The sequence below is a fragment of the Callorhinchus milii genome, unplaced genomic scaffold, assembly GCF_018977255.1.
Source record: "Callorhinchus milii isolate IMCB2004 unplaced genomic scaffold, IMCB_Cmil_1.0 Scaffold4, whole genome shotgun sequence".
Classification (NCBI taxonomy): Eukaryota; Metazoa; Chordata; class Chondrichthyes; order Chimaeriformes; family Callorhinchidae; genus Callorhinchus; species Callorhinchus milii.
In genome coordinates this window covers 65,136,977-65,162,291 of record NW_024704745.1, presented here as the reverse complement: position 1 = coordinate 65,162,291, position 25,315 = coordinate 65,136,977, and the positions used below count along the sequence as shown (strand labels likewise).

At 44.7% G+C, this 25,315-nt stretch overlaps 1 protein-coding gene across 1 annotated transcript in view; it reads right to left on the bottom strand.

Annotated features, from left to right (window-relative positions):
• The window catches only part of atm (ATM serine/threonine kinase), a 70,136-nt gene extending 44,931 nt beyond the window's left edge, over positions 1 to 25,205 (bottom strand). The window contains exons 1-18 of the mRNA XM_042334050.1: positions 25,156 to 25,205; positions 23,076 to 23,174; positions 21,653 to 21,765; positions 21,078 to 21,223; positions 18,100 to 18,264; positions 15,334 to 15,499; positions 14,232 to 14,470; positions 13,264 to 13,433; positions 11,752 to 11,921; positions 10,818 to 11,189; positions 9,806 to 9,997; positions 8,220 to 8,318; positions 6,629 to 6,860; positions 5,924 to 6,049; positions 4,499 to 4,624; positions 3,960 to 4,049; positions 3,662 to 3,830; positions 144 to 343 (exon numbers count right to left, since the gene is read on the bottom strand). Coding sequence (XP_042189984.1) covers positions 144 to 343; positions 3,662 to 3,830; positions 3,960 to 4,049; positions 4,499 to 4,624; positions 5,924 to 6,049; positions 6,629 to 6,860; positions 8,220 to 8,318; positions 9,806 to 9,997; positions 10,818 to 11,189; positions 11,752 to 11,921; positions 13,264 to 13,433; positions 14,232 to 14,470; positions 15,334 to 15,499; positions 18,100 to 18,264; positions 21,078 to 21,223; positions 21,653 to 21,765; positions 23,076 to 23,147 — 2,847 coding nt within the window. The 5' untranslated portion in view covers positions 23,148 to 23,174; positions 25,156 to 25,205. The remainder of the gene's footprint in view (positions 1 to 143; positions 344 to 3,661; positions 3,831 to 3,959; positions 4,050 to 4,498; positions 4,625 to 5,923; positions 6,050 to 6,628; positions 6,861 to 8,219; positions 8,319 to 9,805; positions 9,998 to 10,817; positions 11,190 to 11,751; positions 11,922 to 13,263; positions 13,434 to 14,231; positions 14,471 to 15,333; positions 15,500 to 18,099; positions 18,265 to 21,077; positions 21,224 to 21,652; positions 21,766 to 23,075; positions 23,175 to 25,155) is intronic.
• Between the last annotated feature and the right edge of the window lie 110 nt (positions 25,206 to 25,315).

Here is a 25,315-nt window from a genome sequence, read left to right as displayed (position 1 = left end):
TGTCCAGCGCCTTGGGACGTCCTCCCGACGTGAAAGGCGCTATACAAATGTAATCTTGTTGTTATTGTAATTATGGGTTTCCGCCATTCTGTATTGTAATACCCAGGCTTATACTATATTCACTGGAGATGAGTGGTACTCACCATGTGCAAGTACAAAGACTTTGGGGCCTGGAGATCATGCTCCTGAATCAATACCAGCAGCTTTCTCTGTATATCACCAGGGCGGAAAGACAAAACATACTTCTGTCCCGCTGCAGTGCAACAGCAAAGAAACCGGACAGCATCAAGCAGGAGGACATCATGCTTAGTTAGATTCTCTTCAGCTAAAATGCTCTTTGCTCCTAGAACACATTAGAAATTTATGACTATACTCTAACATTACAACTAACATTTTACTTAACTACCTGAAAACCAGGCTCTTCAAGCACCTTGCATGCTCACTGTTGAAATCTAAACTCATTGCACCATCTTGTACTCTGACTCTTTCCCAGGAACTCAAGAGTGTGGAACTCATCAGGAGCTGTTTACCCCGCCTGGGCCTCCCCTCCATCAGCAGTTAGGACTTCAACTTTTCTGCTCCCACCCTCTCAAACCCTCACTTCACTCCTTCCCTCACTTCCTTCAGGGTTCGTGTCAAGACCTTCCTCTTTGACAGTGCCTTCGGTCATCTTCCCACGCTCCACGCACAAGAGTGTGGAACTCACTTTCCCCTACTTCCTACAAGGTTTTTAAAATAAAAGTTTGATGTCACCTAACCACTTCTTAATGTAATAATAATCCTTGCATTTGATATAGCGCCTTATAATGTCTTCGAGATGTCTCAAAGCACTTCACAGAATATACTGCAATGTGAATTGCATATTTTGTGCGCGAAACACAGCAGCCAATTGCGTACAGCAGTGTACCACAAACAGTCGTGAATTGCGCAACCAAATTATTATTAATTATTGAAGGAATGATTACCCCAGAAAAGCGATCCGCCAATCAACTAACAACCAGGTTCCTTCTTACTGCTAGGTAAACAGAGCTGTGTGGAGTAAGGAAACTTGCCCAACATTTCACCCTCCCGGGAATCAAACCCAGATCTCTCGCTTGCGAGGCGAGTGCTCGAACCACTGAGCTATAGGACTCCACTGCAGGATTTATCTCATCCTCTCCCCTATCCTTTGGAGATGATCCTTGGTGGTGTCCTGAACTATTGGCCTTGATTTCTTCGCCTCAATAAAAAGAAATTCTGAGATTAATCTTGAAAGGTTATTAGAACCAATTAGCTCACAACTACACTTAGCGACTTGTGTACAATTACCCCATGCTACTCTCATTCATTTATTTTTTGTTGCTATTTATAACGAGAGTATGGAATGCCCCACACAGCTTTCATCAGGCAACACCACTCCAGGGGTGAGAAAGCAAGAGCTGAACCACACCCAGGCTTCAGCTGGAAGATAACCTGGCAGTTGCCTGGCAATGTGACTCTTTCTATTCTCATACCATATACAACAACAACAACAAGATTCCATTTATAGAGCGCTTTTCAGGTCGGGAGGACGTCCCAAGGCGCTGTACAGTTGGGTCAGGACCCGAGCAGGGGGGAAATGGTCAGGGGGAGGGAAGGGAGGGAGCGAGGAGGGGGTAGAGAGTCGAGAGGGGAGCTGAACGCACGGTCAAAGAGAAAGGTCTTGAGACCGGCCTTGAAGGAGGAAAGGGAGGAGGCGGCGAAGGCACTGGGGGATAGAGTTCCAGAGCCTAGGGGCTGAGAGGCTGAAGGCCCGGCCACCGATGGTAGGGCGGTTGGGGCGGGGGATGTGGAGCAGACCGGAGCCAGAGGAACGGAGGGTACGGGCAGGTAGGTAGGGGGATAGTAGGTCAGAGAGGTAGGAGGGAGCAAGGCCGTGAATGGCCTTGTAGGTGAGGATGAGGATCTTGAATTCGATTCTCTGGGGGATGGGGAGCCAGTGGAGGCGAGCGAGGGTGGGAGTGATGTGGTCCCGAAGCCTGGTGCGGGACAGTACACGAGCTGCAGAGTTCTGAATGACCTGCAGCTTGTGGAGGGAGGTGGCGGGAAGGCCGGCGAGGAGAGAGTTCCCATAGTCCAGCCTTGAGGTGATAAAGGCGTGGACCAGAGTTTCAGCAGCGTGAGGGGTGAGGTAGTGCCGTAGTCTGGCGACATTCCGGAGGTGATGGAAGGCGGTGCCAGTTGTGGCGCGGATATGAGGGAGAAAGGACAGCTCAGGGTCGAACAGAACCCGAGGTTCCTGACTGGCTTTGAGAGGTGGAGAGTGCAGCCTTGGATGCTAATGTTGTCAGCGCCTGAGGTGCGGAGGCGCTGACGTGAGCCAATCAGGAGGGCCTCAATTTTGTGCACGTTGAGCTGAAGAAAGTTGTCTCTCGTCCAGGACTCGATGTCGGACAGGCAGGCTGTCAGGACATCGGTGGTCGTGGAGTTGAGGGTAGAGGAGGAAAGGTAGAGTTGGGTGTCATCCGCATACATGTGGATGATGTCACCAAGGGGGAGCATGTAGAGGGTGAAGAGGAGGGGACCAAGGACAGAGCCTTGAGGGACACCGCACGAGACAGTGCGGGGGCTGGAGGAAAAACCATTCGTGGAAACAAAGTGAAGACGGTGGGAGAGGTACGGCCTAAAACACTCAAGGACAGGGCCTTGAAGGTTTAGGTGGGAGGTCAAGCGGTGGAGGATAGCAAGGTCGACCGTATCGAATTCTGCCGATAGGTCGAGGAGGACGAGGAGGCAGAGGGAGCCCAGGTCACAGATGATCAGGATGTCATTGGTGACCTTGACCAGGGCAGTTTCTGTGCTATGGGCAGCACGGAAACCCGACTGAAGGGGTTCGAATAATGAATGGGTGGAGAGGAAAGAGCGCAGCTGGGAGGCGACAACTCGTTCCAGGACCTTGGACAGGAAGGGGAGGTTGGAGATGGGCCGGTAGCTTGATAGCTGCGACGCATCAAGGGAGGGTTTTTTCAAGGTGGGAGTGATGGTGGCAGTTTTTAAGGGAATGGGAACAGAGCCAGAGGAGAGGGACAGGTTGACGATGTCTGTGATATGTGGGGCAAGGAGGTGGAGCTGGGAGATAAGGAGTGGAGTGGGGATGGGGTCAAGGGAGCAGGTGGTGGGTTTCAGGGATAGGATGAGTTTGGTGACAGAGGGTGGGGAAACGGGTACGAAAGTGTGTAGGGGAGGATGGGTAGGAGTCGGAGTGTGGGAGGGAGGGGGTGGGGGGTGGGTGGATGTTGGAGGGGAAGTGACCGCGGAGCGAATTCCCTTGATTTTGGATTCAAGGAAATCCAGCATCTCCTCGCAGTGAAGGTTGGAGGAGATGACCTGCGCGGGGTGGCGGGGGGGACGGAGGAGTCGGGATGTGGTAGAAAACAGTAGCCTGGGGTTGTTCTTCGCCTCCAGGATTATCCTGGAATAGAAGGACGATTTGGCCGAGGCTAGAGTGGAGCGGTAGATTTTGAGGAGGTCCAGCCAGATTTGTCGGTGGACCGTTAGGCCATATAGAAGCATCACCGTCGACATCTCAGCAGCAGCCTGGTTGAGTTTGGGAAGTTAGAGGTGTGGACAAAATTGAATCTGCATCCCTCCATTTAGACATCACAGAAACTGCTTATCAGTTACTAAAAAGGACAACTCCTACCTATTCCAACCGTGGAATCTGCCGTGTCACCATAATCACCAGCTTCAAGGTTTCTTCTGTGATCATCACTGAAGATATCCCGGGATCCTTGTTCATTCACTTCCATGAAACTCTCTTCAAAATCATCCCTTGTCTCACTGTCATCATTAGATTTTCTAGAGTGGGCTGCCTGTAAGGAGGACACAATTATTTATCCCCACTTGATCAAGAAATGATCTTTGTGCTTCTAGTTCAGGGAGACTTAGGGAATAATCAAAAATTCACATTGGCTGCTAAAAGAATTCATTTAATTTCTTACCAGTTGTTTGCAAACATCCACAAGGTTATTCATGAAACTTGCAGGGAATAATTGAAGGAAAAGGGAAGCTGAGGTCCTTTTCATCCAGTACTGCTCAAAATACATAGTTATTTGGTTACTTTAAAAGGAAACTTGGCATTTCAAATAATGATTTAGGCTCTTATGAACCGAGTAACAACTTTATGCAAATATTCATTTATTTTGATCTAATCCAAATATAATGAGTGTGATTCTAATGTTTTATCTCATAAACTCTGTGATTCAACAAAACCAAAAAGAAACATTTAGCTAAATTGCACAAAACAATTATAAATTTACAGTTTAGATTCTCAGTACAGCAGTACACTCGTGCTTTCTGACCCACTGAAAAATCTATCTTTCTGGCCCACTGAAACATTGCTCCTGATAAAAATGTGAAGTAAACTAAGTTAAGGATACACACACAAGATGTATTTGCAACATTTACTTTTTTATATTTACTTCTCTTTGTAGTTTATTTAGAATGTAGTTTAAATTTATTTAGAATGTAGTTTAAATACCTTGGAGTGAGAGTGCAAACAGTTTGTGCACAATGTAACCAAGATTCTCAGAGAGGCCAGCTTTGATTCTTCATTGAATTTATTTCTAGCTGTAGAAATGCATTCGCCAGCATCCAGCATAAGAGACTGCAGAGAAGGGAAAAAGAACCAAAGTCTAATCAAAACCATTTAAAGTCAAAGAAAGAGGAAATGTCTGACAAAATGAGAGACGGAGATGGAAATAAAGCCACAGAGACGAACAAAATTGGTCACTCAATCCACGACTATTTGTGGAACACTGCTGTGCGCGATTGGCTGCCTTGTTCCACCCACAAAATATAGTCAATCCACTTTACAATACATTCTGAGAAGCACTTTGAGACGTCTCAATGGCCTGATAAGGCGCTATATCAAATGCAAGAATTATTATTATTATTATGAGAGTCAAAAGAAAGAGAATGGCAGAGAGAGAGGACTCGCATTCTGGTACTATATTGGCAGTATAATGGCTTCTGATGAAACAATGTTTTGGTTAGCACTGGAGCCAATTTGTATTTGCTTGATTATTTACACTGTTTCCTTATCCACAATGGGGCTCATCCCAATTAGTGCAGGTAAGCAGCACAGTACAGTAGCTTTTTGTTGTGAACCACATCAATCGGGAGCTGGCAAAAAGACTCCTCAAACTCACTTCACAGGCAAGGGCCACAGGAGGAAACTTCTGTCAAATCACAATATTCAAATTCAACTCAATGCCAGTGCGCTGACCCACTGCACCATCCACCATTATTATTAAACATCAACTGATTCTTTAAAATGATTTCCCGTATGGATCCAGCAGTGAGATTCTGTTTATGGGAGTTTCACAGCTTATAATAATAATTCTTGTATTTGATGTAGCGCCTTATCACGTTTTCGAGACATCTCAAAGCACTTCACAGAATATACAGTAAAGTGAATTGACTGTATATTTTGTGGGTGAAACGCAAAGAGCCAATTGCCTACAGCAATGTCCCATAAACGGCTGTAGATTGAATGAACAAATTATTATTACTCTTATTTTTTTTCCTACATATTGCTAGGTGAACAGAGGCATGTGGAGTAAGGAAACTTGGCCAGCATTTCATCCTGCTCGGGAATCGCACCCAGATCCCCTCGCTTGTGAAGCGGTGCTCGACTCACTAAAAACTATCAACTATCACACTCGACTATCAAGTTGGAAGTGAACTGGGTTATTCAAGAAATTATATCATTAGAATGCAATCAGCAGAATCAACTTCATTTTCCACCACAAGGACAAGTAATTAAATCCAAACTAGCTGCTCAGGTTCAAAGTGTGTCAGGACACAGAATGCAGTAGCAGACCATAACCCTGAAACAGCATTTTTATACTTTTTTTCTTAAACAGCATACTTTATCTTTCTGATACAGGGTGCATCTACATACCTTAGCTTTCTGAAATAGTGCTGATGTGCACACATCTTCATCGGCAATCACATCAATGTCACAGTAATAGCGGAGGACACCGGTGATGAGGTCTGCACAGCGAACCAGACACTCTGGAGGCACCGCCTGAAAGCAGTATTAGAGCCATCAACCTCAGGTAAGAGCAGCATAGAAATCGAAAGCACTAAACATTCACATCTTATTTCCTCTTCTACCCTGTCCACGCACTTGACTGGATTCTCCATCCTTCGGATGAGATGTTAAACTGGGGTCCATTGTGCCTGTAAAGTGGATTTTAAATATCGCATGGCACTATTCAAAAAGAGAAGGGAGTTTCTCTTGGTGTCCTGGCCCACAATCCCCCAAATGTGCACAACTGGCTGCCACGCTTCTCCCACAAAATACACAGTCACTGCACTTTACAGCGCTTTGAGGCGTCTCAACAACATGATAAAGCGGTATATCAATTACAAGGATCATTGTTAAGTAATTGATTGAAGTTGTGACTCGCAGAAAGTTATTTTCCACTTGAACATGCAGCCACTAATATGACCCAGTGGAAATGAAACCAATTTAGCAACATCCCCCAGATTCTCTCTTTACTCGCCGAGCCTCTTTTGGATTTTTATTTATATCTCCTAGCTTGGATCTGTGAATACATTCAGTCTCATGCAAGACAAGCTTGTTACAAGTTATATTACTCACCTCAGTGGAATGGAGTCGTTCAACCAGGGCTAAGAGATATTCTTCTAGTTTTTCCTTCAATACATGTTTCACGCTTATCCTTGATGTCACAGTTCCCTTGCCCCTAACAGCCACCGCACTACTTGCATAGTTTGGAGTGGCATCGAATGTGGTTTGTAGGAAAAGATGTTCAATCTCCGAGAAGATGATGCCTCCTCGGCTGTCTCGAGCAGGACCCTCTCCTGGTGGCACACTTGGGAAGACAGAAACAGAATCCTAGTTCATTCAAAATGGGAAACAGTAGGACTAACATGATCTGAAAAAAAAATTTATACAGCACCATGATGTTACATCAGCTTAGACAGCAATCCCAGGTGCTGTTTCTCCCTGAAGAAATAACGAGGAGTTTCCTTATCTTTCCGTTTTCCATTCTCTCTCATTGATGGCTTTACATCCTAGGCATTTGTTTCAACATTGCATCAGGTCATGGATATTGAGGCCTATTTTTTCCCATGTGAAAACCAAGTGCAAACCATATGAAGAGACCAAATTACGGGCGCCCTTAAATAAATAATAATAGATAATAATCCTTGCATTTGATATCGCGCTTTTCACGTCTTCTAGACGTCCCAAAGCGCTTCACAGAATATACTGTAAAGTGAATTGACTGTATATTTGTGGGCGAACGCGGCAGCCAATTGCGCACAGCAGTATCCCACAAACAGTCGTAGATTGAAAATGACCAATTTATTATTGTTTTTTGTTTTTGGAGGGATTATTATTAGGCGTGTGGAGTAAGGAAACTTGCCCAAGGTTTTGTCCTGCCTGGAATTGAACTCAGGTCTCTCGCCTGCTTGCAAAGCGAGTGCTCTAAACGCTGAGCTACAGGAAATGTCATTGACTAATGAAAATTGAATCCTTTTTATTGGTTAAGTTCATGACTAAAGGGATCAGTAATCGTTTGCAACTTTGAAATGTCCTCCTGACGTGAAAGGCACTGTTTTTTGGGTCAGCCAGGTGTTTGACACATACAGAAACCCATCACTATGCTTAAGAGTATCCAAACCAAACTGAGAATTCCATGCATCCCACCTACACATGGAAATTCCAGAGATATATTGTTGGAACACACTCACTCCCTGGGGGACGAAACTGCAGACTCGTTCGGCTCAGGAACTTCACTCCCGAGACCGCCAGAGGGTTGGCTTGATTTTGACATCCCGTTTCCAAATACGTCCCCACCCCCCCACCCCATAACGTGCCTGATATGATTCTATCATATATTCCAAATAAAGTGCCTGATATGATTCTATCAGTATGAGGCATGTTATACATCAAATGAAGACTAACAGATCCCACTTGAAACTGGATGAGAAGGTTTTGGTGAGGTTTGAAATTTGTTTGATCTGTTCCACAAGGTCTATAATAAGCAGTTTGTCTCACATAAAGGGAAGATTATCAGTCCATCCTGGGACATCTGAAGGACTTAATGCCCTGTCTATTCTGAGCTCAATGAATACCAGGCGGCTGTACTGCATTAGAGAGAGGGTGCAATATTAAACACATTTGAGCTCCTTAAGCAGCTTACAGTTTTACATTACTCCAGGTTTACCTCTCTGCAGATGAAGACTGAAGGAAAGCCATTCCAATTCTACAATCCTTTAGTGTGAGCCCGACCAGGATCTGCGAGACCAGCTGATTTGGAAAATCCCTATGAAAGTATTTGAGAATTAAGATCATTAAAACAAACAATATTAATAGTAAACAATATGTAATGGAGTTTTCTCCCCCGATTTGTCACTAGTTTTCTCTCCTAAAGTCACTGACTCTCTTTACTGTGTGCATTACCATAAATACTATCAGCATAGAGTTCTTCACTGTAGTGACTATTATTTACATATCAACCTTGAACTCCATCCCCCAGTGCCTTCGCCTTGCTTCCTCCCTTTCCTCCTTCAAGGCCAGTCTCAAAACCTTTCTCTTTGACCGAGCCTTCAGCTCCCCTCTCGACTCTTTTCCCCCTCCTCGCTCCCTCCCTTCCCTCCCCTCACCCTGACCATCTCCCCCCTGCTCGGGTCATGACCCAACTGAGCAGCGCCTTGGGACGTCCTCCTGACGTGAAAGGCGCTTTATAAATGGAAGCTTGTTGTTGTTGTTGTTGTTGATTGTGAGCATATTTAACTGTTGGAAGGGAGGAGCAAAGAGAGGAAATTGTAGTTGAATCAACTGTATATTTACTCCAAATCCATCTCCAGTAAGGTAACAAACTGGAGAAAATCATTGCTAACTTTCCAATTCCTAAATTAAGAGGCAGGAGTCAATCGTAGTGCATGCGGAATAGACTCGAAGAGTTTGGGGGAGGGGTGGGGAGGAGAAAAGAGATCAAGTCAGCATCTTTTCTGATCTGTATGACTCAACGTTTGACTGAATACACTTAATGAGCTTTGCGGGGAGCCTGATGAACACTTTGTTAGTTTGATTCAGTGACATTTAGCAAGGGATAATAATAATAATCCTTGCATTTGATATAGCGCCTTATCATGTCTTCGAAATGTCTCAAAGCACTTCATAGAATATACTACAAAGTGAACTGACGTGTATTTTGTAGGCAAAACGAATTAACATCTCAGATAAAAGCTGTTCAACATGAGAAAATTGGCACTTATTTAAAATCCTCTTATAGAATGCTTTCTAACAGTAGGTTTAAAAAGCATAACAACAACCCTTGCATAAACTGGATATAGTTCAGCACATAGGCAACGGTAAATTTTAATCATAGGTAAAGCTGTTATTTTGTGAAGTTATGGATAAAGTGCTGGGATAAAGCAATATTCTTGATTCATTTTACTGTAGGGCGAAATTCACGTTGCTCTGCTTAAACAATCGTAAACTCAGAATAGCACTCCCTCCATATCAATTATAAAGTTGAGTTACACCCATTAGGAATTTGGTTGGCTGGACCCCAAACTCACTTCATTTAGGAATCTTACAGCTGCAGAGGAAGCTCCCACAACATCCCTGATTCTGCATTTCAAACCAGGCCCTACAGTAAAAGGACAGTCTGCCATCATAAACACCAACATTAATTCAAAAAAACTGAACAAGCTGGGCTTGTATTTCTTGCCGATGCCAACTAGAGAATTGTTATTTAGTAGGTAGGACCCCAGCCTCGCGTTTTCAACACCATTGCATACCAACCTGCTGACAACAGACGGAAGCTCTGCATTTTCCTCCATGTCCTCCTCTGGGCAATACGTCAATAACCACCTCATTATTGCCTCACGGAGAGGTTGTGTCCCATTATCATCTGCACTGTACTCGCCAATTCCTTCCATCAGTTCCGGCAGGGTGTATTTTATCAATGCCTGCAAGAGGCATTCAGCCGCAGCACTGAAGAATACAAAAGGAGCATGAGCCAAAAATATTCATTTGCCAGCAGTCTATCACATTGACAACCTACATTCCAAACAAGCTAAATCTTCCAAAGCCATACTTGTTTCCAGACAGTTCTCAATATTTGTGATTTGATGTGAACTCTTTTTCAGTTCATTCACTGTAGAAAAAACAACAGCAAAACGTTGTACCCACTGCATTCCATCCTCTCCCTCCCCATTCAATGTGCACAAGGAAAGAACTACAGAAAGTACTCACCATCTGGAATACATTAAACACCGGATAACTCGTCACTCTAAGAGGCGCTCAGTGGCAAGTTATCCAGAGTGGTGAGGTAGGCATATATTATATATGTATATATATATCTATAATACATAAAAATAAATGCAGCTGGGATATTGACAGCATGATGACTTAAATGGTAGTGACAAGTTAAGCCAGGGTTGAATTATCAGGAATTTCTTGTAGCTTTCAATTTAAATACCCAAAGCCAGCTTCAAGTATTCACAGTCAGGCTAGATACTGGTCTTGGCCTTTCAGCTACCCTATTCTTTCATCCTTATGCTGGTGTTTAGTTTAAGCAGAAGCCCGAGAACAATTAGGCTCCCTATACTTCAGGCGTAAAATGGGAGAAAGGAGGGAAAATCATTTGAAATATTAATATATAAATAATTTACCTACAAAACAATCACTCCATTTGGCAATAAACTCTAAGATGTATAGACATTATAAGCCGTATATCCAATGCAAGGATTAGAATTCCCGTAGGTTGCTGAGAACACTGAATTGTTCTAGTTTTGAAGGAAGTGCGACTCACCTGGATGGTTTACATGTGGATCCTGAAAAGATTTTCCAGAAATCTTTGTCTGGGACAGTCAGGCCTCCCTGAAGAATGGCCCCCAACAGCCAAAAGCCACGAATCTCAGTCTGTTGGGAGCTAATGCACCGAAGTGTAATGATCCAGATCTTGGCCCAGAGTTTCTGCAGGTCGAGCCTCTGTGCAGGTCTCAGGTCTGACTTGAGTTGCTGGCATGTGGCCATTTCACTGAGACACCACAGCACATAAGGAGTCCTTTCTCCACGTCTCTGCTGGGAAAGGATCTGGTGCAATACAGTCAGAATGGGAACAAGCTCGCAGGATGGCACCCCTGAGGGATACTTTGCAATCAAAGTTGTGGTGATCTGTAACCTTGAAAATAACCCATAAAGATATTCAGTGCATTAAATTTCTGTGTGCTTTTAAATCAAAATATTTGATCAAATAAACATTAGATTAAATAAAATGAAAAGTAACCAAGTTCAATGTGAAACCACCGATCAGATTTTCTTACCGATACCTTCAGAGTTTAATATGCTCTTATTATTAAATGCAAGGATTAGCTTTAGCTTGTTAAACTTCAGTAGCAACCCAAAGAACCATTATATTTCGGGCTTGCAAGCTCTTGCCAACCTACACCTAATACCGTACTCCCTCGCAAAAAGTAAGTATGATCAGTCCCTCAAGGGAGAGTTCACATTCCATTCCAGACACAGGGAACTTTCCATGTGTTGATGGCATACATATGTGGAACTCTCAGTCTACGTTTAGATACTCTTAAGCATGGGGATAGGTTTCCACATGTGTCATACATCTGGCTGGCCAACAAAATAAATTGGTGGAAACGAGAAATGGAGTTTTTGGATAAGCTCCTTATAACCAAAAAAAACAGTACTGGGGAAGTTTCTATTTTTTTTAAACAAATCGAACCTACCACGGTATCATATCAAAGTCACTTTGGGATTTTTGTAGATTTTCTCGTATCACTTCCCATCCCAGTTCAATACGCCGACGCTTGCTTGGTGTCCCCTGAGGAGAGGCGCTTTGAGTAGAATCAATCTCCATTACTGACTGCACAAAGACTCTGGTGTCCTGATTGAACAACTGAAAAGCAAAAGGAAAGTCATTTCATTATAGTGCAGTGTGGAAAGATTTCACTTAAGTCATCTACGGAAAAGCATAAAAATGATTGCTTGATCAAGGAGTTAGAATTTTAATTTTATTTGGACAGCCTGGTGTCTGACACATGTGGAAACCCATTGCCATAACTTAAGAATATCCAAACCAGACTGAGTTCCACATTCGCCCACAAAATAAAGTCAATCTACTTTATGGTGTATTCTGTGATCACCCAGAACTCTGCACTCGTGTCCTCTCCCGCACCAGGCTCCGTGACCCCATTACCCTCACCCTCGTCTGGCTCCACATTCCTCAAAGGATAGAATTCAAAATCCTCTTCCTCACTTTCAAGACCCTCCACAGACCTTGCCCCCTCCGACCTTACCACTCTGACTTGCTAACTCCCTATCAACCTGTCCACTCCCTCCGTTCACCAAGCTCCGGCCTGCTCCATTACTCCCGCCCGACCTACCATCAGCGGCCAGGCTTTCAGCCTCTCTGCCCCCACCCTTTGGAACTCCATCCCAATCCCCGTTTAGAAGGTTTCTGAAAGCAGGAAGAGAGGAAGCAGGTAAAATTATTTTGGAAAAGAATTCTGGAAGGCAGGATATGAATCAACTAAAGCTTCAGTTTCCAATGGTAGTGAGAGTAAGAATGAACAGCAAACTGCAGTCAAAAGACCAGAGGATGCAGGCAGGTGAAGATTGTTTACTTGGCGTGGAATGAAGCTGTTGAACAAGATAACAATAATAATTACATTTGATAGAGTGCCTTTCACATTGAACGTTGATCTCAAAGAGCTTCACAGGAATCATGGTAAAGTGTAATCACTGTGCATTTTGTACGTGAATGCAGCAGCCAACTTGTGGTGTAACACAAGCAGCTATGAAGTGATTTTTAAAAAAATGTTTTAACTGGATATGCATAAAGCATTGCCAAGTAAGTGAATACTCCCAGCAATAATGAATAGAAAGGTGAAGCAGCCAAGTATTTCCAAATTAATATAATTCTGGATTTTCAAATAGTAGGGGAACAGTCAAAGAAGCTAAGAATTGTTATGCCAAGTTACTTTAAGGTCAATACTGGTTTCCAATATAAACATAACACAGTAGAAGTCAGAGACTTCAGGGAGAAGGGAAGAGGAAAAAATGAGTAAATGGTTTACATACATATCAGGAATAATCTTTCAGGTTCAGATTTGAACGATCCTGAACTCTACCCCGTCTAAAGGACACTATATAAAATGCAAGTTGTTCTTGTACTTGTTATTAATCATGGCAGAGATATCAGGGCTACAAATCCTCTTGATGTTTAATAGCTGCTTTACCTGATGGCAGATATCAGCAGCCAGATCGATCAAGTTGTCCTTGACAGCCACATGGCGCGATCCCGCGGAGTACTTGCCTCTGCTCCCTATGTGGTTCACTTCACTGACCAGAGTATCATATAGATTGTAAAGCAGGGACTGCCACTTTGGCCAGTCAGCTGCAAAGGCACCTGTTACAGTAGGCAAACCACAGAACACATTTCAAAAAGGCATATTTTGCAGATGAGAAACTTTGTACCAATTGATGTATAAAACACTGAGACCCTTCTAGGTCTTGCTTGATAAACATGCCAAAGATTCTCAGCAAAAATATACCATTTACAGTGGGAGAAATCCAATTATGCAATCAGAATATTAATCAGAATAATCAATACAGAGACTAATGACAGACCAGTGGAGCATGAGATATCACTCACTAAAGCTCCATCCTAATTTTAAACTTTGAAGAGAAGGCTTGTTTCTATTTTTACTGGGGCCATTTTGAGGGCTCTCAGCCATTCTGGGCCCTCTGCAGTGGATGATTCTCCTAATCACTGTTCAGGAGAATGGTCTCTGGAAATCTGACAAAAATCTGAATGCGCGAAATGCAAAGCAGATTGATCAGACATCTGAAAAAAAGGAAAATGTAGGTGTGATCCTTCATGGGGTCAGACTCAACTCCTATCTTGCTCATTCAGCTGCTGATCAACCTGCTGTAGATTTCCAGGAGAATGCTAAAAATTGGCACATATTCTGCATAACCTGAGCACAAGTACAATATAAACGGAAAATCTAGTTCAAGACAGGACAGGGATGAGGGCATTTAGGAGGAAAAACAGCCTGGGTTGGGAGTAGCAGGCAGTGTGCAAACAGAGACTGAGTGGACAATCAGGGAGTCAGCGGGGCTTGGTCAGTCCCCTGGCATGGGTCGTGGAAAAGAAAGAGGCTGCAACAGCCAACTGAGGATTCCTGCTAATCCATCTACATACCTTTCTCCTGACTTCTGGCTCCTTTTGGGTGATGGGCATGAAGTTGCAATCGAAAAAATTCAACGATTTCCTCCTTCAGTGAATCCTGGGGCCGCTTCTGGGTCCAAATATACAGCAATGTTGGGAAGATCTCCTCCCCCAGTTTGCACAAACGGATACGACAGTTCATAGCACACACGTTCAGAAAGACATTGAGGGCTGCCATGATGTGCTCCAAAACAGCGAAAACCTGCTCCTGCCTGTATTACAAAATAGCAAAATTACATTTGTATAGGGTCTTTCATGTCAGGTGGACGTCCCAAGGCACTGGACAGACAGAGTTTCGGAACCGAGCTGGGTGTCAGGGAGTGTGGAGGGCAGGGGCGGAAACAACATATGGAAAGGTACTGAAATGTTCTCTTCCAGCTCTTATCCACTACAGGAAAACCTTTTATTTTTATGTGTGAACATTCTTGGTGGACGCCATCATACTACGTGCCCACAGCTTCCTTTACCAAAGTTTCCTAATCATTAGTTTTGTTACGAGGATGCATGCACACAAAACACATAGTCACTGCACCTTACAGTCTGGGATGTCCTCTCAACATGAAAGGCGCTACACCAAATGTAAGGTTTATTATTATTATGCTTGTTTGCTCCTCTATGCTAATCAACCAATGGACTCACATTAAGCTGGGCTATATCCAAGACCCTTTTCAATGTTGTCAAATCAAGTTGTAACAAATTGGAAAATTCGGAATACAGATTGGAACTGGAAATCATCTTCAAACTGAATAGTCAACACACAGAAATGAAGGCAAGGAAATCCCCCCTTCCCACTATCCAAAACTGGGCACTTTTCTATTGAACTTTTCACAAAGATGAATGCATTCTACAGAGATTATTAGTTTGTTCAATGTTTACAAAGAATAATTTCAACATAAATCTTAAGCAGGAATTTTTTTACTACTTTAAATAAAGTTAAAGCTAAAAAATACTTAAATAAAGCTAAAAATATTTGAAAATAAAGAGGCATTATTACATTTATAAAAAAATGTTGAGAGATAAAAGGTATGCAGCATCAAATTTGTGTTAATAATTGATCTATGGACGAATACTCTACCTTGCACTTTGCATTGCTTTTGAAAAAAACTCAAACAGTTTGGACGTCAGGCCCTTGGACTGGATACAGCAGCCTCTGACGAGAGTATGAATTATTCTGGCCACAAGGACGCGGTTGGTATTTCCAGATGGCTTCAGATGCATCTTGAAGTATAAGGTTATTAAATCTGGAAGTCAAATGGAGATTGCTTTTCAATAAATTCCACAGCACATTTTATTGATTTATTCTAACTATTTATATCTGCACAGTGGTATGTTGGTTCATGTTGTTAAGCTACACTAGAGTTTTTTTACAACAACAAATTATATTTCTATAGTGCCTTTCACGTCAGGAGGACATCCCAAGGTGCTAGACAGTTAGGGACCTGCACCCAAGCTAGTGGGTGGGACCAGGAGGGGTGAAGGGCGGGGAGGGTAGGGGTAAGAGGGTGACCGAAGGCACGGTCGAAGAGGAGGGTCTTGAGACGGATCTTCATTTTGTTTCCACAAACGGCTTTTCCTCCAGCCCCCGCACTGTCTCGTGCGGTGTCCCTCAGGGCTCTGTCCTCGGTCCCCTCCTCTTCACCCTCTATACGCTCCCGCTTGGTGACATCATCCGCAGACATGGGGTTAACTTCCACATGTATGCGGATGACACCCAACTCTACCTTTCCTCCTCTACCCTCAACTCCACGACCACCGATGTCCTGACAGCCTGCCTGTCCGACATCGAGTCCTGGACGAGAGATAACTTTCTTCAGCTCAACGTGCGCAAAACTGAGGCCCTCCTGATTGGCTCACGTCAGCGCCTCCGCACCTCAGGCGCTGGCAGCATCAGCATCCAAGGCTGCACTCTCCACCTCTCAAAGCCGTCAGGAACCTCGGGGTTCTGTTCGACCCTGAGCTGTCCTTTCTTCCTCATATCCGTACCACAACTGGCACCGCCTTCCATCACCTCCGGAATATCACCAGACTACGGCACTACCTCACCCCTCACGCTGCTGAAACTCTGGTGCACACCTTTATCACCTCAAGGCTGGACTATGGGAACTCTCTCCTCGCCGGCCTTCCCGGCACCTCCCTCCACAAGCTGCAGGTCATTCAGAACTCTGCAGCTCGTGTACTGTCCCGCACCAGGCATCGCGACCATATCACTCCCACCCTCGCTCGCCTCCACTGGCTCCCCATCCCCCAGAGGATCAAATTCAAGATCCTCATTTACAAGGCCATTCACGGCCTTGCTCCCTCCTACCTCTCCGACCTACTATCCCCCTACCTACCTGCCCGTACCCTCCGTTCCTCTGGCTCCGGTCTGCTCCACATCCCCCGCCCCAACCGCCCTACCATCGGTGGCCGGGCCTTCAGCCTCTCAGCCCCGAGGCTCTGGAACTCCATCCCCCAGTGCCTTCGCCGCCTCCTCCCTTTCCTCCTTCAAGGCCGGTCTCAAGACCTTTCTCTTTGACTGTGCCTTCAGCTCCCCTCTCGAGTCTCTACCCCCTCCTCGCTCCCTCCCTTCCCTTCCCCCACCCTGACCATTTCCCCTTTGCTCGGGTCCCAACCCAACTGTCCAGTGCCTTGGGACGTCCTCCCAACGTGAAAGGCGCTCTATAAATTAAATCTTGTTGTTGTTGTTGTTAAAGGAGGCAAGGAAGGGGGTGAGGCAGAGAGTCTGGGGAAGGAGTTCCAAAGGGTGGGGGCAGGGAGGCTGAAGGCCCATCCAGCAATGGTAGGGCGGGCAAGGAGGGGGACATGGAGCAGGCTGGAGCTCGCAGGCAGATTGGTAGGGGGTTAGGAAGTCACAGAAGTAGAGAGGAGCGAGGCCATGGAGGGCTTTGAAGGTGAGGACTAGGATCTTGAATTGTATAGTCTGAATCATGGGAGGATGGGGGTGATAGGGTCGCAGCGCCTGGTGCAGGAGAGGACACAGGCAGCAGAATTCTGGATGATCTGCAGCCTGTGGAGGGAGGAGTTGGTGAGGCTGACAAGCAGGCAGTTTGCGTAGTCGAGCCTGGATGTGATGAATGCGTGGATGAGGGTCTCGGCGGCGTGGGGTGAGAGACATTAGTGGAACCGGGCAATGTTACGGAGGTGGGGAAAGGTGGAGCGGGTCATGGCATGGATGTGGGGGATGAAGGACATTTGAGGGTCGAACAGGACCCCGAAGTTCCGTCTTGGCTCTGTGAGGTGTAGAGTGCGTCCACGAAGGGTGGTCCTGTCAGTGGCCAAGGCATATTCAAATACACCCACAGCTTTCTAACCCAGAAGGCAAAAGTACCACCAACTAAGCCTGATCAACACTTGTGGTCTAACCACTACTAGACTCCAGCAGTACTGCAACACACACTCTGGGGTCCCCAAACCTTGGCTCTTGCCAACCTGAGCCTAATACTTTCCAGAATTAGGTAAGCAGGATGCGTCGCTCCAGGGAGAGAGTGCGCATTCCATTCCAACAATCTTTTTCTGGAATTTCAATGTGTGTGTGAGATGTATGGAATTCTCAGCTTGGTTTGATACTCATAAACATGGGTTTCTGCGTGTGTCAGACACCTGGCTGACCAAACATAAATCATTAAGATAATTTCCTGATCAAGGGTACACCTGTAGCTTTCCAGCCCAGAGGCAAAAGGACCACCAATTTAGCCTGATCAACACTTGTGATCTAACATTACTAGTTATTTTTGACATCCTCCCTCCTATTTCGATCAGCCTTGGATCTCCACCTTTCGATTAATTTGCGCAATAATAACACAAGAGTTCCATAAATTCAGTAAAATTAAAAGACATGTACCTGACCACTGTTCTTGGGAAATTTCACACCAATATTTTCTGACAGAGAGCATATCCTTCAGCAGAATGCTACTATAGTCTGTTCCATAGGCAGCACAGCTAAATTTATCCTGCAGAATATCCATGATGTGTTTCAACAGGTCCTGGCATTTCAGCCGTGGTCCTCCTATGTAAGACAATTTGGTGAGTGAATAGCAGTAAATAAGACCAAGACCAAAAAATAATTTCTTAACATTCTCTCCTGACGGCACAAGTTAAATTAAGTAAAATTCTACAGGTACCATCAGCTCTGATACCCCAAATGCATCCAGAATCTAGCAAATTCTTGAATTTAGCCTTAATTTTTAGAGCCAGTTTTCTGTTAAATTCTTTTGTAGAGCTAATCAAACCGTAAACAAAAATAAAATAACCTGTTTTCTGACTGAGAGAATATTCTTCAACATATAATAATAATAATCCTTGCATTTGATATAGCGCTTTTCACGTCTTCTAGACGTCTCAAAGCGCTTCACAGAATAAGAATAATAATCCTTGCATTTGATATAGCGCTTTTCACGTCGGGAGGACGTCCCAAAGCGCTTCACAGAACACACTGTAAAGTGAATTGACTGTATATATGTGGGCGAACGCGGCAGCCAACTGCGCACAGCAATGTCCCACAAACAGTCATAGATTGAAAATGACCAATTTATTATTCTTTTTGTTTTTTTGGAGGGATTATTAGGTGTGTGGAGTAAGGAAACTTGCCCATGGTTTCGCCCTGCCTGGAATAGACTGTAAAGTTAATTGACGATACATTTGTGGGCGAAATGGGGCAGCCAATTGGGCACAGCAGTGTCCCACAAACAATCGTGGATTGAAAATGACCAATTTTTTTTTGAGGGATTATTATCAGGCGTGTGGAGTAAGAAAACTTGCCTAAGGTTTCACCCTGCCGGGTATCAAACCCAGGTTTCTCGCTTGCAAACCGAGCGCTCTAACCACTGAGCTACAGGACTCCACATTGTGGCAGTCTGTTCCATAGGCAGCATATCTAAATTTATCTTGCACAGAAGGGCCGAGAGTACAACAAAAATAAAGCTGAAACATATGAAGTGTCACATATGTGCATTTTGGAGACTAGCCGGTCAGCCCAATGGGTAAAGGCACTGCTGTTGTGACATTAAGTTATTCAGAATTATGGTTTTGTTGTTAGTTGATACAACAAGTGGTTAAGAATTGGTCTTTGTCCTACTGAATTTTGGAGAGGGAAATATTATCAGCCAAGGTTCCCGCATCAGTGAACCTGCTGCAAAATATATTTGTTTGTGTACAGTGCTACATTAAATGCAAGGATTATTACTTATTGGATTTGGATAGAATCAAGCCCGCCTGTGTTGAAGCAGTTGGCATTTAATGTTTTCGCAGCATAATGAAATTACTGCACTGAGCTCCCCATTAGCCTGTTCTGATGCAGAATTAGGGCACACAGACCAGACGATCGCAGATTTTTTTGGCTTTTTTTTAAAAAGGAATTATTTTAAAAAAAGCCTCAGTCTTGTTGCAGTTCAATTGTAGAAAGTTAGCTCTCATCCAGGACTCATCCAGATAGACATTCTGTCAGGACAGCAGTGGTCCTGGTGTCAAGGGTAGAAGCTGAGAGATAAAATTGGGTGTCATCCGCATACATGTGGAGATTGACCCCATGTCCGCAGATGATGTCACCAAGTGGGAGAATCTAGATATTGAAAAGGAGGGGACCAATGACAGAGCCCTGAGGAACTCCGCACGAGATAGTGCGGGGGCTAGAGAAGCTGTTTGTGTAGATGAAGTGGAGACTGTGTGAGAGGTAGGATCTGAACCATTTAAGGACAGAACCATGAAGGTTGAGGTGAGGAGAGGCGTTGGAGGAGGATAGAGTGGTCAACGTCACAGTGCGGGGGGCTAGAGGAAAAGCCATTGGTGGCCACAAAATGCAGATGGTGAGGAAGGTAGGATTGGAACCAGGTAAGAATAAAACCAGTTAGTAGGGGGTAAGGAGGTGGAGCTGGGAGGCGAGTAGGGATGGGGTCAAGAGATCAGGTGGTGGGTTTCATACAGGAAATGATGGAGTGAACAGAGGTCAAAAATGTGGGGGGGGGGGGGGGGAAACAGGGTGCCGGTAGAGGGGCTAGAGATTGCAGAGCCGAGCCCCTCGACTTTGGACTCAAGAAAATCCATCATCTCCTCGCATTTGGTGTTGGAGAAGAGGATAGCAGAGGCATAGGAGAGTGGATGGAGGAGTTGGTTTATGGTAGAAAAGAGGAGTTTGTGGTTGTCCTTAGTTTACACAATGATTTTGAATAGAAAAAGGATAGCAAGAAATTTGAGTAAAAAAATACTGTATTTATAAACGGTCTAGTTGTATCCGTTGCTGCTACACTTGCATCCAAAGGATCCAATGCGGAATGTAGATGGACAGACAGACACACATTTCATCTTTACCTATACTGATCTGAGAGGACTACTTTTGGGAGGACTCAGTGGGAGGACTCAGAGCTTTAAAAATGTAATTTTGTTTTTGTTGCCATGGCTTAGCTTCATCTGTGTTCTTTACTTTTTCCCGCCGCCGCTTGGCTACGTGCGTTCTCTGTGACGCAGGATGTCGCAGTGCCACCGTCAGCCGGCACCAGATATAACTGCAATGTGTGCATACATACATAGGTGGTCTGTGATACACGATACCGCAGCGCCACTTTGACTCGGCGGCCACCAGGTGTAACTGCAGTGAAAAACGCAAAACTGATAATAACTCATGAATGATAGGAGATACCCGAAAACAAATATGCCCATGTCACTCCCAGTTGCAAGACCTTTCCAATGAGATATAAATCATGTCTCTATGTCAATCGGTTATTGAAATCCTTCTTGAAGCACAGACAGACATTGTTGTTTTATTAAGTATAGAAAATACAAGATTACTCAGTAACAAAAACTTCCAAAACTTCACTCAATACTCACTTTTATTCGCCCATCTGATAAAGTATTTTAACAGACTGCTGATCTCCTGCATCTTCTTCTGCCGGTTGGCTTGGGTAGCAGCTGACAAGCTGACTTTGGCTGCCTGAAGACATTCCGTCTCTTTTTGGATATACCTCTGTAAAGACCTGGAACACAAGCATTTTGTGGAATAGAAAGAAAAATTCTAGAACTGTAGAAAATACATTAGTACAGTGAAATTATTTAAAAAAAACATTAAAATATTTAACAGATATTTAAAATATTTGTCAGATAAATATTTGACAAACTGCTTAACCAGACAACTCTTGAAAATAAAATAATATTTTGCCATATGAAAGTTAGAGCATTGGACCAATTAATTTGATATTTCCAAAAAGGGGCAAAGGAAATGATAACGCCATGTTTTGTTTTAACATGGAGGTATGAGGTACGCATTGCAATGGGGTTGCTCCGTACTATAATACAGCACTTGTAGCCAAAGAATCTTAAAAGGGCATTGATAAGGAGAGCACACAACTACAAATTGCAGTACTTAATTAGGCACTTTTGCACTGAGGGTATTTGAGAACTTTTACCTAAAAACAGTATCCCAGTTTAACTGCTTTGAATGTCTCGACTCAGAATTTCGATCCAACTGCTCTATCGTTTCCGGTGTCCGAATAAGTCGTCTGAATTTATCAACTTCTTTCTAGAAATCAAAGAAAGTTGAATAGATGAGAATGGTAGAAATCTGACATTTCCAATCTACAAAGTACACTTGCATTAAACCTTTAGGACAACTACTACTGGGATGTTCGTCTTAATATTTAGAAGATTGACACAGTGAAACAAGATCAAAAGACATGTGAGAGAAACGTTTTGGTTTCAAGCAGTGCGAGCGACAGACCATATAACAATCATTTCATTTGATATAGTTCCTTTTCACAATATTATGTCTCAGGATTCACTGAAGTGTCGTGACCATCTATTTGCAGGCATGTGTCAACTATATTTCAATAGCAGTTTTTTTTAAGGATATTTGTTTTGCCACTCTCTAAAGTTGGTTGACTTTTAAAAAAATGTCAAATCCTGTCTCCAGCAGTAAGTTGCTGAATAGCGATCTATTACCTGGTTATTGTTTTCCAACCCAGTGATATGAAGACCAATATTTTCCAACCCAGAGATAATGAGGCCAATTATAATAATCCTTGCATTTGATATAGCAACTTATCACGTCTTCGAGAAGTCTCATAGCACTTCAGAATAATAATAATAATCCTTGCATTTGATATAGCGCTTTTCACGTCAGGAGGACGTCCCAAAGCACTTCACAGAACACACTGTAAAGTGATTTAACTGTATATTCTGTGGGCAAAATGCAACAGCCAATTGTGCACAGCAGTGTCCCACATACAGTCGTAGATTGAGCAACCAAATTATTTTTATAATTTATTTTGAAGGAATCATTACTCCCAGAAAAGCAATCCGCCAATCAAATAACAACTGGGTTCCTACTCACTGCTAGGTAAACGGAGACGTGTGGAGTAAGGAAACTTGTCCAAAGTTTCGCCCTGCCTGGAATCGAACCCAGGTCCTCGCTTGCGAGGCGAGCGCTCTAACCACTAAGCTACAGGACTCCACTACTCAGTTTACTGCTATCCAAGCAGAGATCAGCTAACTCAGCACAGATCAGGGATCAAATCTGGAACTGAAGATGCTTAAACACTCATTAGGTATACTTGTTAAACCTAAGAGAGTAAGTTACATGAAGCACCAGGGCAACTTAAATAGGAGCTTAGGCCAAACCAGGAATATAACTGCTGACCCTCCCAATAGGATGACCTGCTTTTTTAAAACATTAAGAAACAAAAGTTGAATAATAGAAAGAACCTAGCAATGATGTTGATAAATAACTAAAGGTTTCTGCGCTTTTTATTTCCCTTAACTTATGAATGGCTCCTGTGCTGGTCAGTAAGTTTTGGTAAGTCATATGAATTGCAACATTTGTTTTATTATTACCTTTCTCTCTGCAGCTTTTTCACTTTCAAACTGCCGACAGCATAGGAGGAGCTCATGAAGAACAAGGCTCATGGTTCCTACAGAAATTTGCTGTTAATTCTGCAAAATGAAAATTAGATACAGTAAAGACTGTGTACAATTACATGGATTTTTTAACAGTCTTTGGCACAGTTCTTTTGTGATGGTGGCATGCAGGTTTGAACTTATGATTCTTTCTCAAACCAAGCGCTTCCTCATTGAAAGACAGGAGACAGTAGCGTCTGATTCGACAGACAGCAGCTCTGACAATGCAACACCGCATTGAATATTGAACTCTCAAATCTTCTGATTTAGATGCGAGATTGTTACCAGTTGATCCAAGTTGACACAACATAAGTGTTTATCAACAGCACTTCGTCAGCGACAGCTGCCATTCTACACTGAGCTCAACGCCCAACATAGGCCTTGAACCCACAACTGTCTGACCCAAGCCAAATGTGAATCTGGCTGACGTAATAGTGTCCACCAAAATGAAATTCAATTTGAATGATTGAAATTGATAAAAACAACAACTTGCATCTATGTAGCACCTGCATGCGGGGTAGCGTCCCGGAGCACTTGACAGTGGCGGAGTCTGACCCAGAGCCAGCGGGAAAGGGAGGGGGGAGATGACCGTAAGCCTGATCCAAAAGGAAGGTCTTCAGGCAGGATTTGAAAATGGGGAAGGAGGGGGCAATGCGGAGGAACTGAGGGAAAGTTCCAGAGTTTTGGTGCGTTGTGGCCAAAGGCACAGCATCATCAACCTCTTCTTACAGACTGGGCTGGTTAGCAGTCCAGTGGTTACTACTGCTCCTCCTTCTCCCCCGAGTCCTCCGCTCCACCCTCGGCGGCCGTGCCTTCAGCCACTACGCCCCGAGGCTCTGGAACTCCCTTCCTCACTCCCTTCGCCTCGCCCCCTCTCTTCCTATTTTCAGATCTCGGCTGAAGACCTTTCTTTTCGACTGTGCCTTTGGTCACCTTCCTCCCCCTCCCCCTTGGCTCGGCCCCGGGATCCGTTACTGTGAAGCGCTCTGAGACGCCGCCCGGCGTGGAGGGCGCTACGTAAATCCAAGTTGTTGCTCAATTACAGACTAGGATGGTTATAGTAATATTAATAATAATCCTTGCATTTGCTACAGCACTATGTACGTCTTTGAGACGTCTCAAAGCGCTTCGCGGAACATACTGTAAAGTGAATTGACTGCAAATTTTGCGGGCGAAACACTCAGCAGCCAATTGCGCACAGCAAGTGTCCCACAAACCGTCGCGGACTGAGTGACCAAATTGTGAGTGTTGTTTTCATTCAGGGATTATCAGCCCCGGAAAAGCGATCCGCCAACCGGCTAACAACCGGGTTCCTACCTACAGCGAAGGCAAACGGAGAAGTGCGGAGTAAGGAAACGCGCCCAACGTTTGGCCCTGTGGGCGGGAAATCGAACCCGGGTGTCTCGCTTGCGACCGCTGAGCTGCAGGACTCCGCCAGTACAGAGTCCAGTGTTCACTCAGTTACAGATGTTAGCATTAACGCATTAAAATCAAGAATTATGATTGTTGTTGTTGTTGTTGTTGTGCAGACCCGGGCTCTGACCCGCTGCTGCTGCTGCTGCTGCTGTCGGTGCACAGTCAGACACGCACTGGGGGCGTGGCCTATGCCGCCCACGCGCTCCGGGCCGCGCGGCCGTTAACCGTCACCCCCCCACCACCCCCTCCCCCGCGGGTGCCTCGCGCCGCACGTGCGCGCGGGAGTCGCGGGTCGTTCCCTCAACTCGCACCGCGAACACTCTCTCTCTCTGCCGTAGACGCATATGTTAGCGTTGTAATCCCGCAGCGCCCTCAGAAAATCCACCAAACTTCCTGTCCAATTCGTCCCCCGTCCCCTCCCGTCTCCACGAGCGCTTTTTGTTCCATCGTCGGCGAAAACAAAACCGCAAACATAACGAGACCCCTCCCCACCCCCCACCCGGGCTCGTCACCGAACAAACGTTAAACGTCCATAAACACTGTTGTTGTTGTGTGTGAGTGTGCGCGCGCGTGTTTATAAACGGTAAAGAAACCAACCCACCTGCGAACGGTTGGTCTCGGCTTCACCCCGACCGCCCGCCCGCCCCCTTAAAGCGACGCGCCTGCGCCAAATAACGCCATGCCCGCCGGGAGCTGTAGTCTCTGTCTGACCCGCCGGCAGTTCCAACGGTTCGGGCGAGTCTCCTACAAGTCCCAGAGGT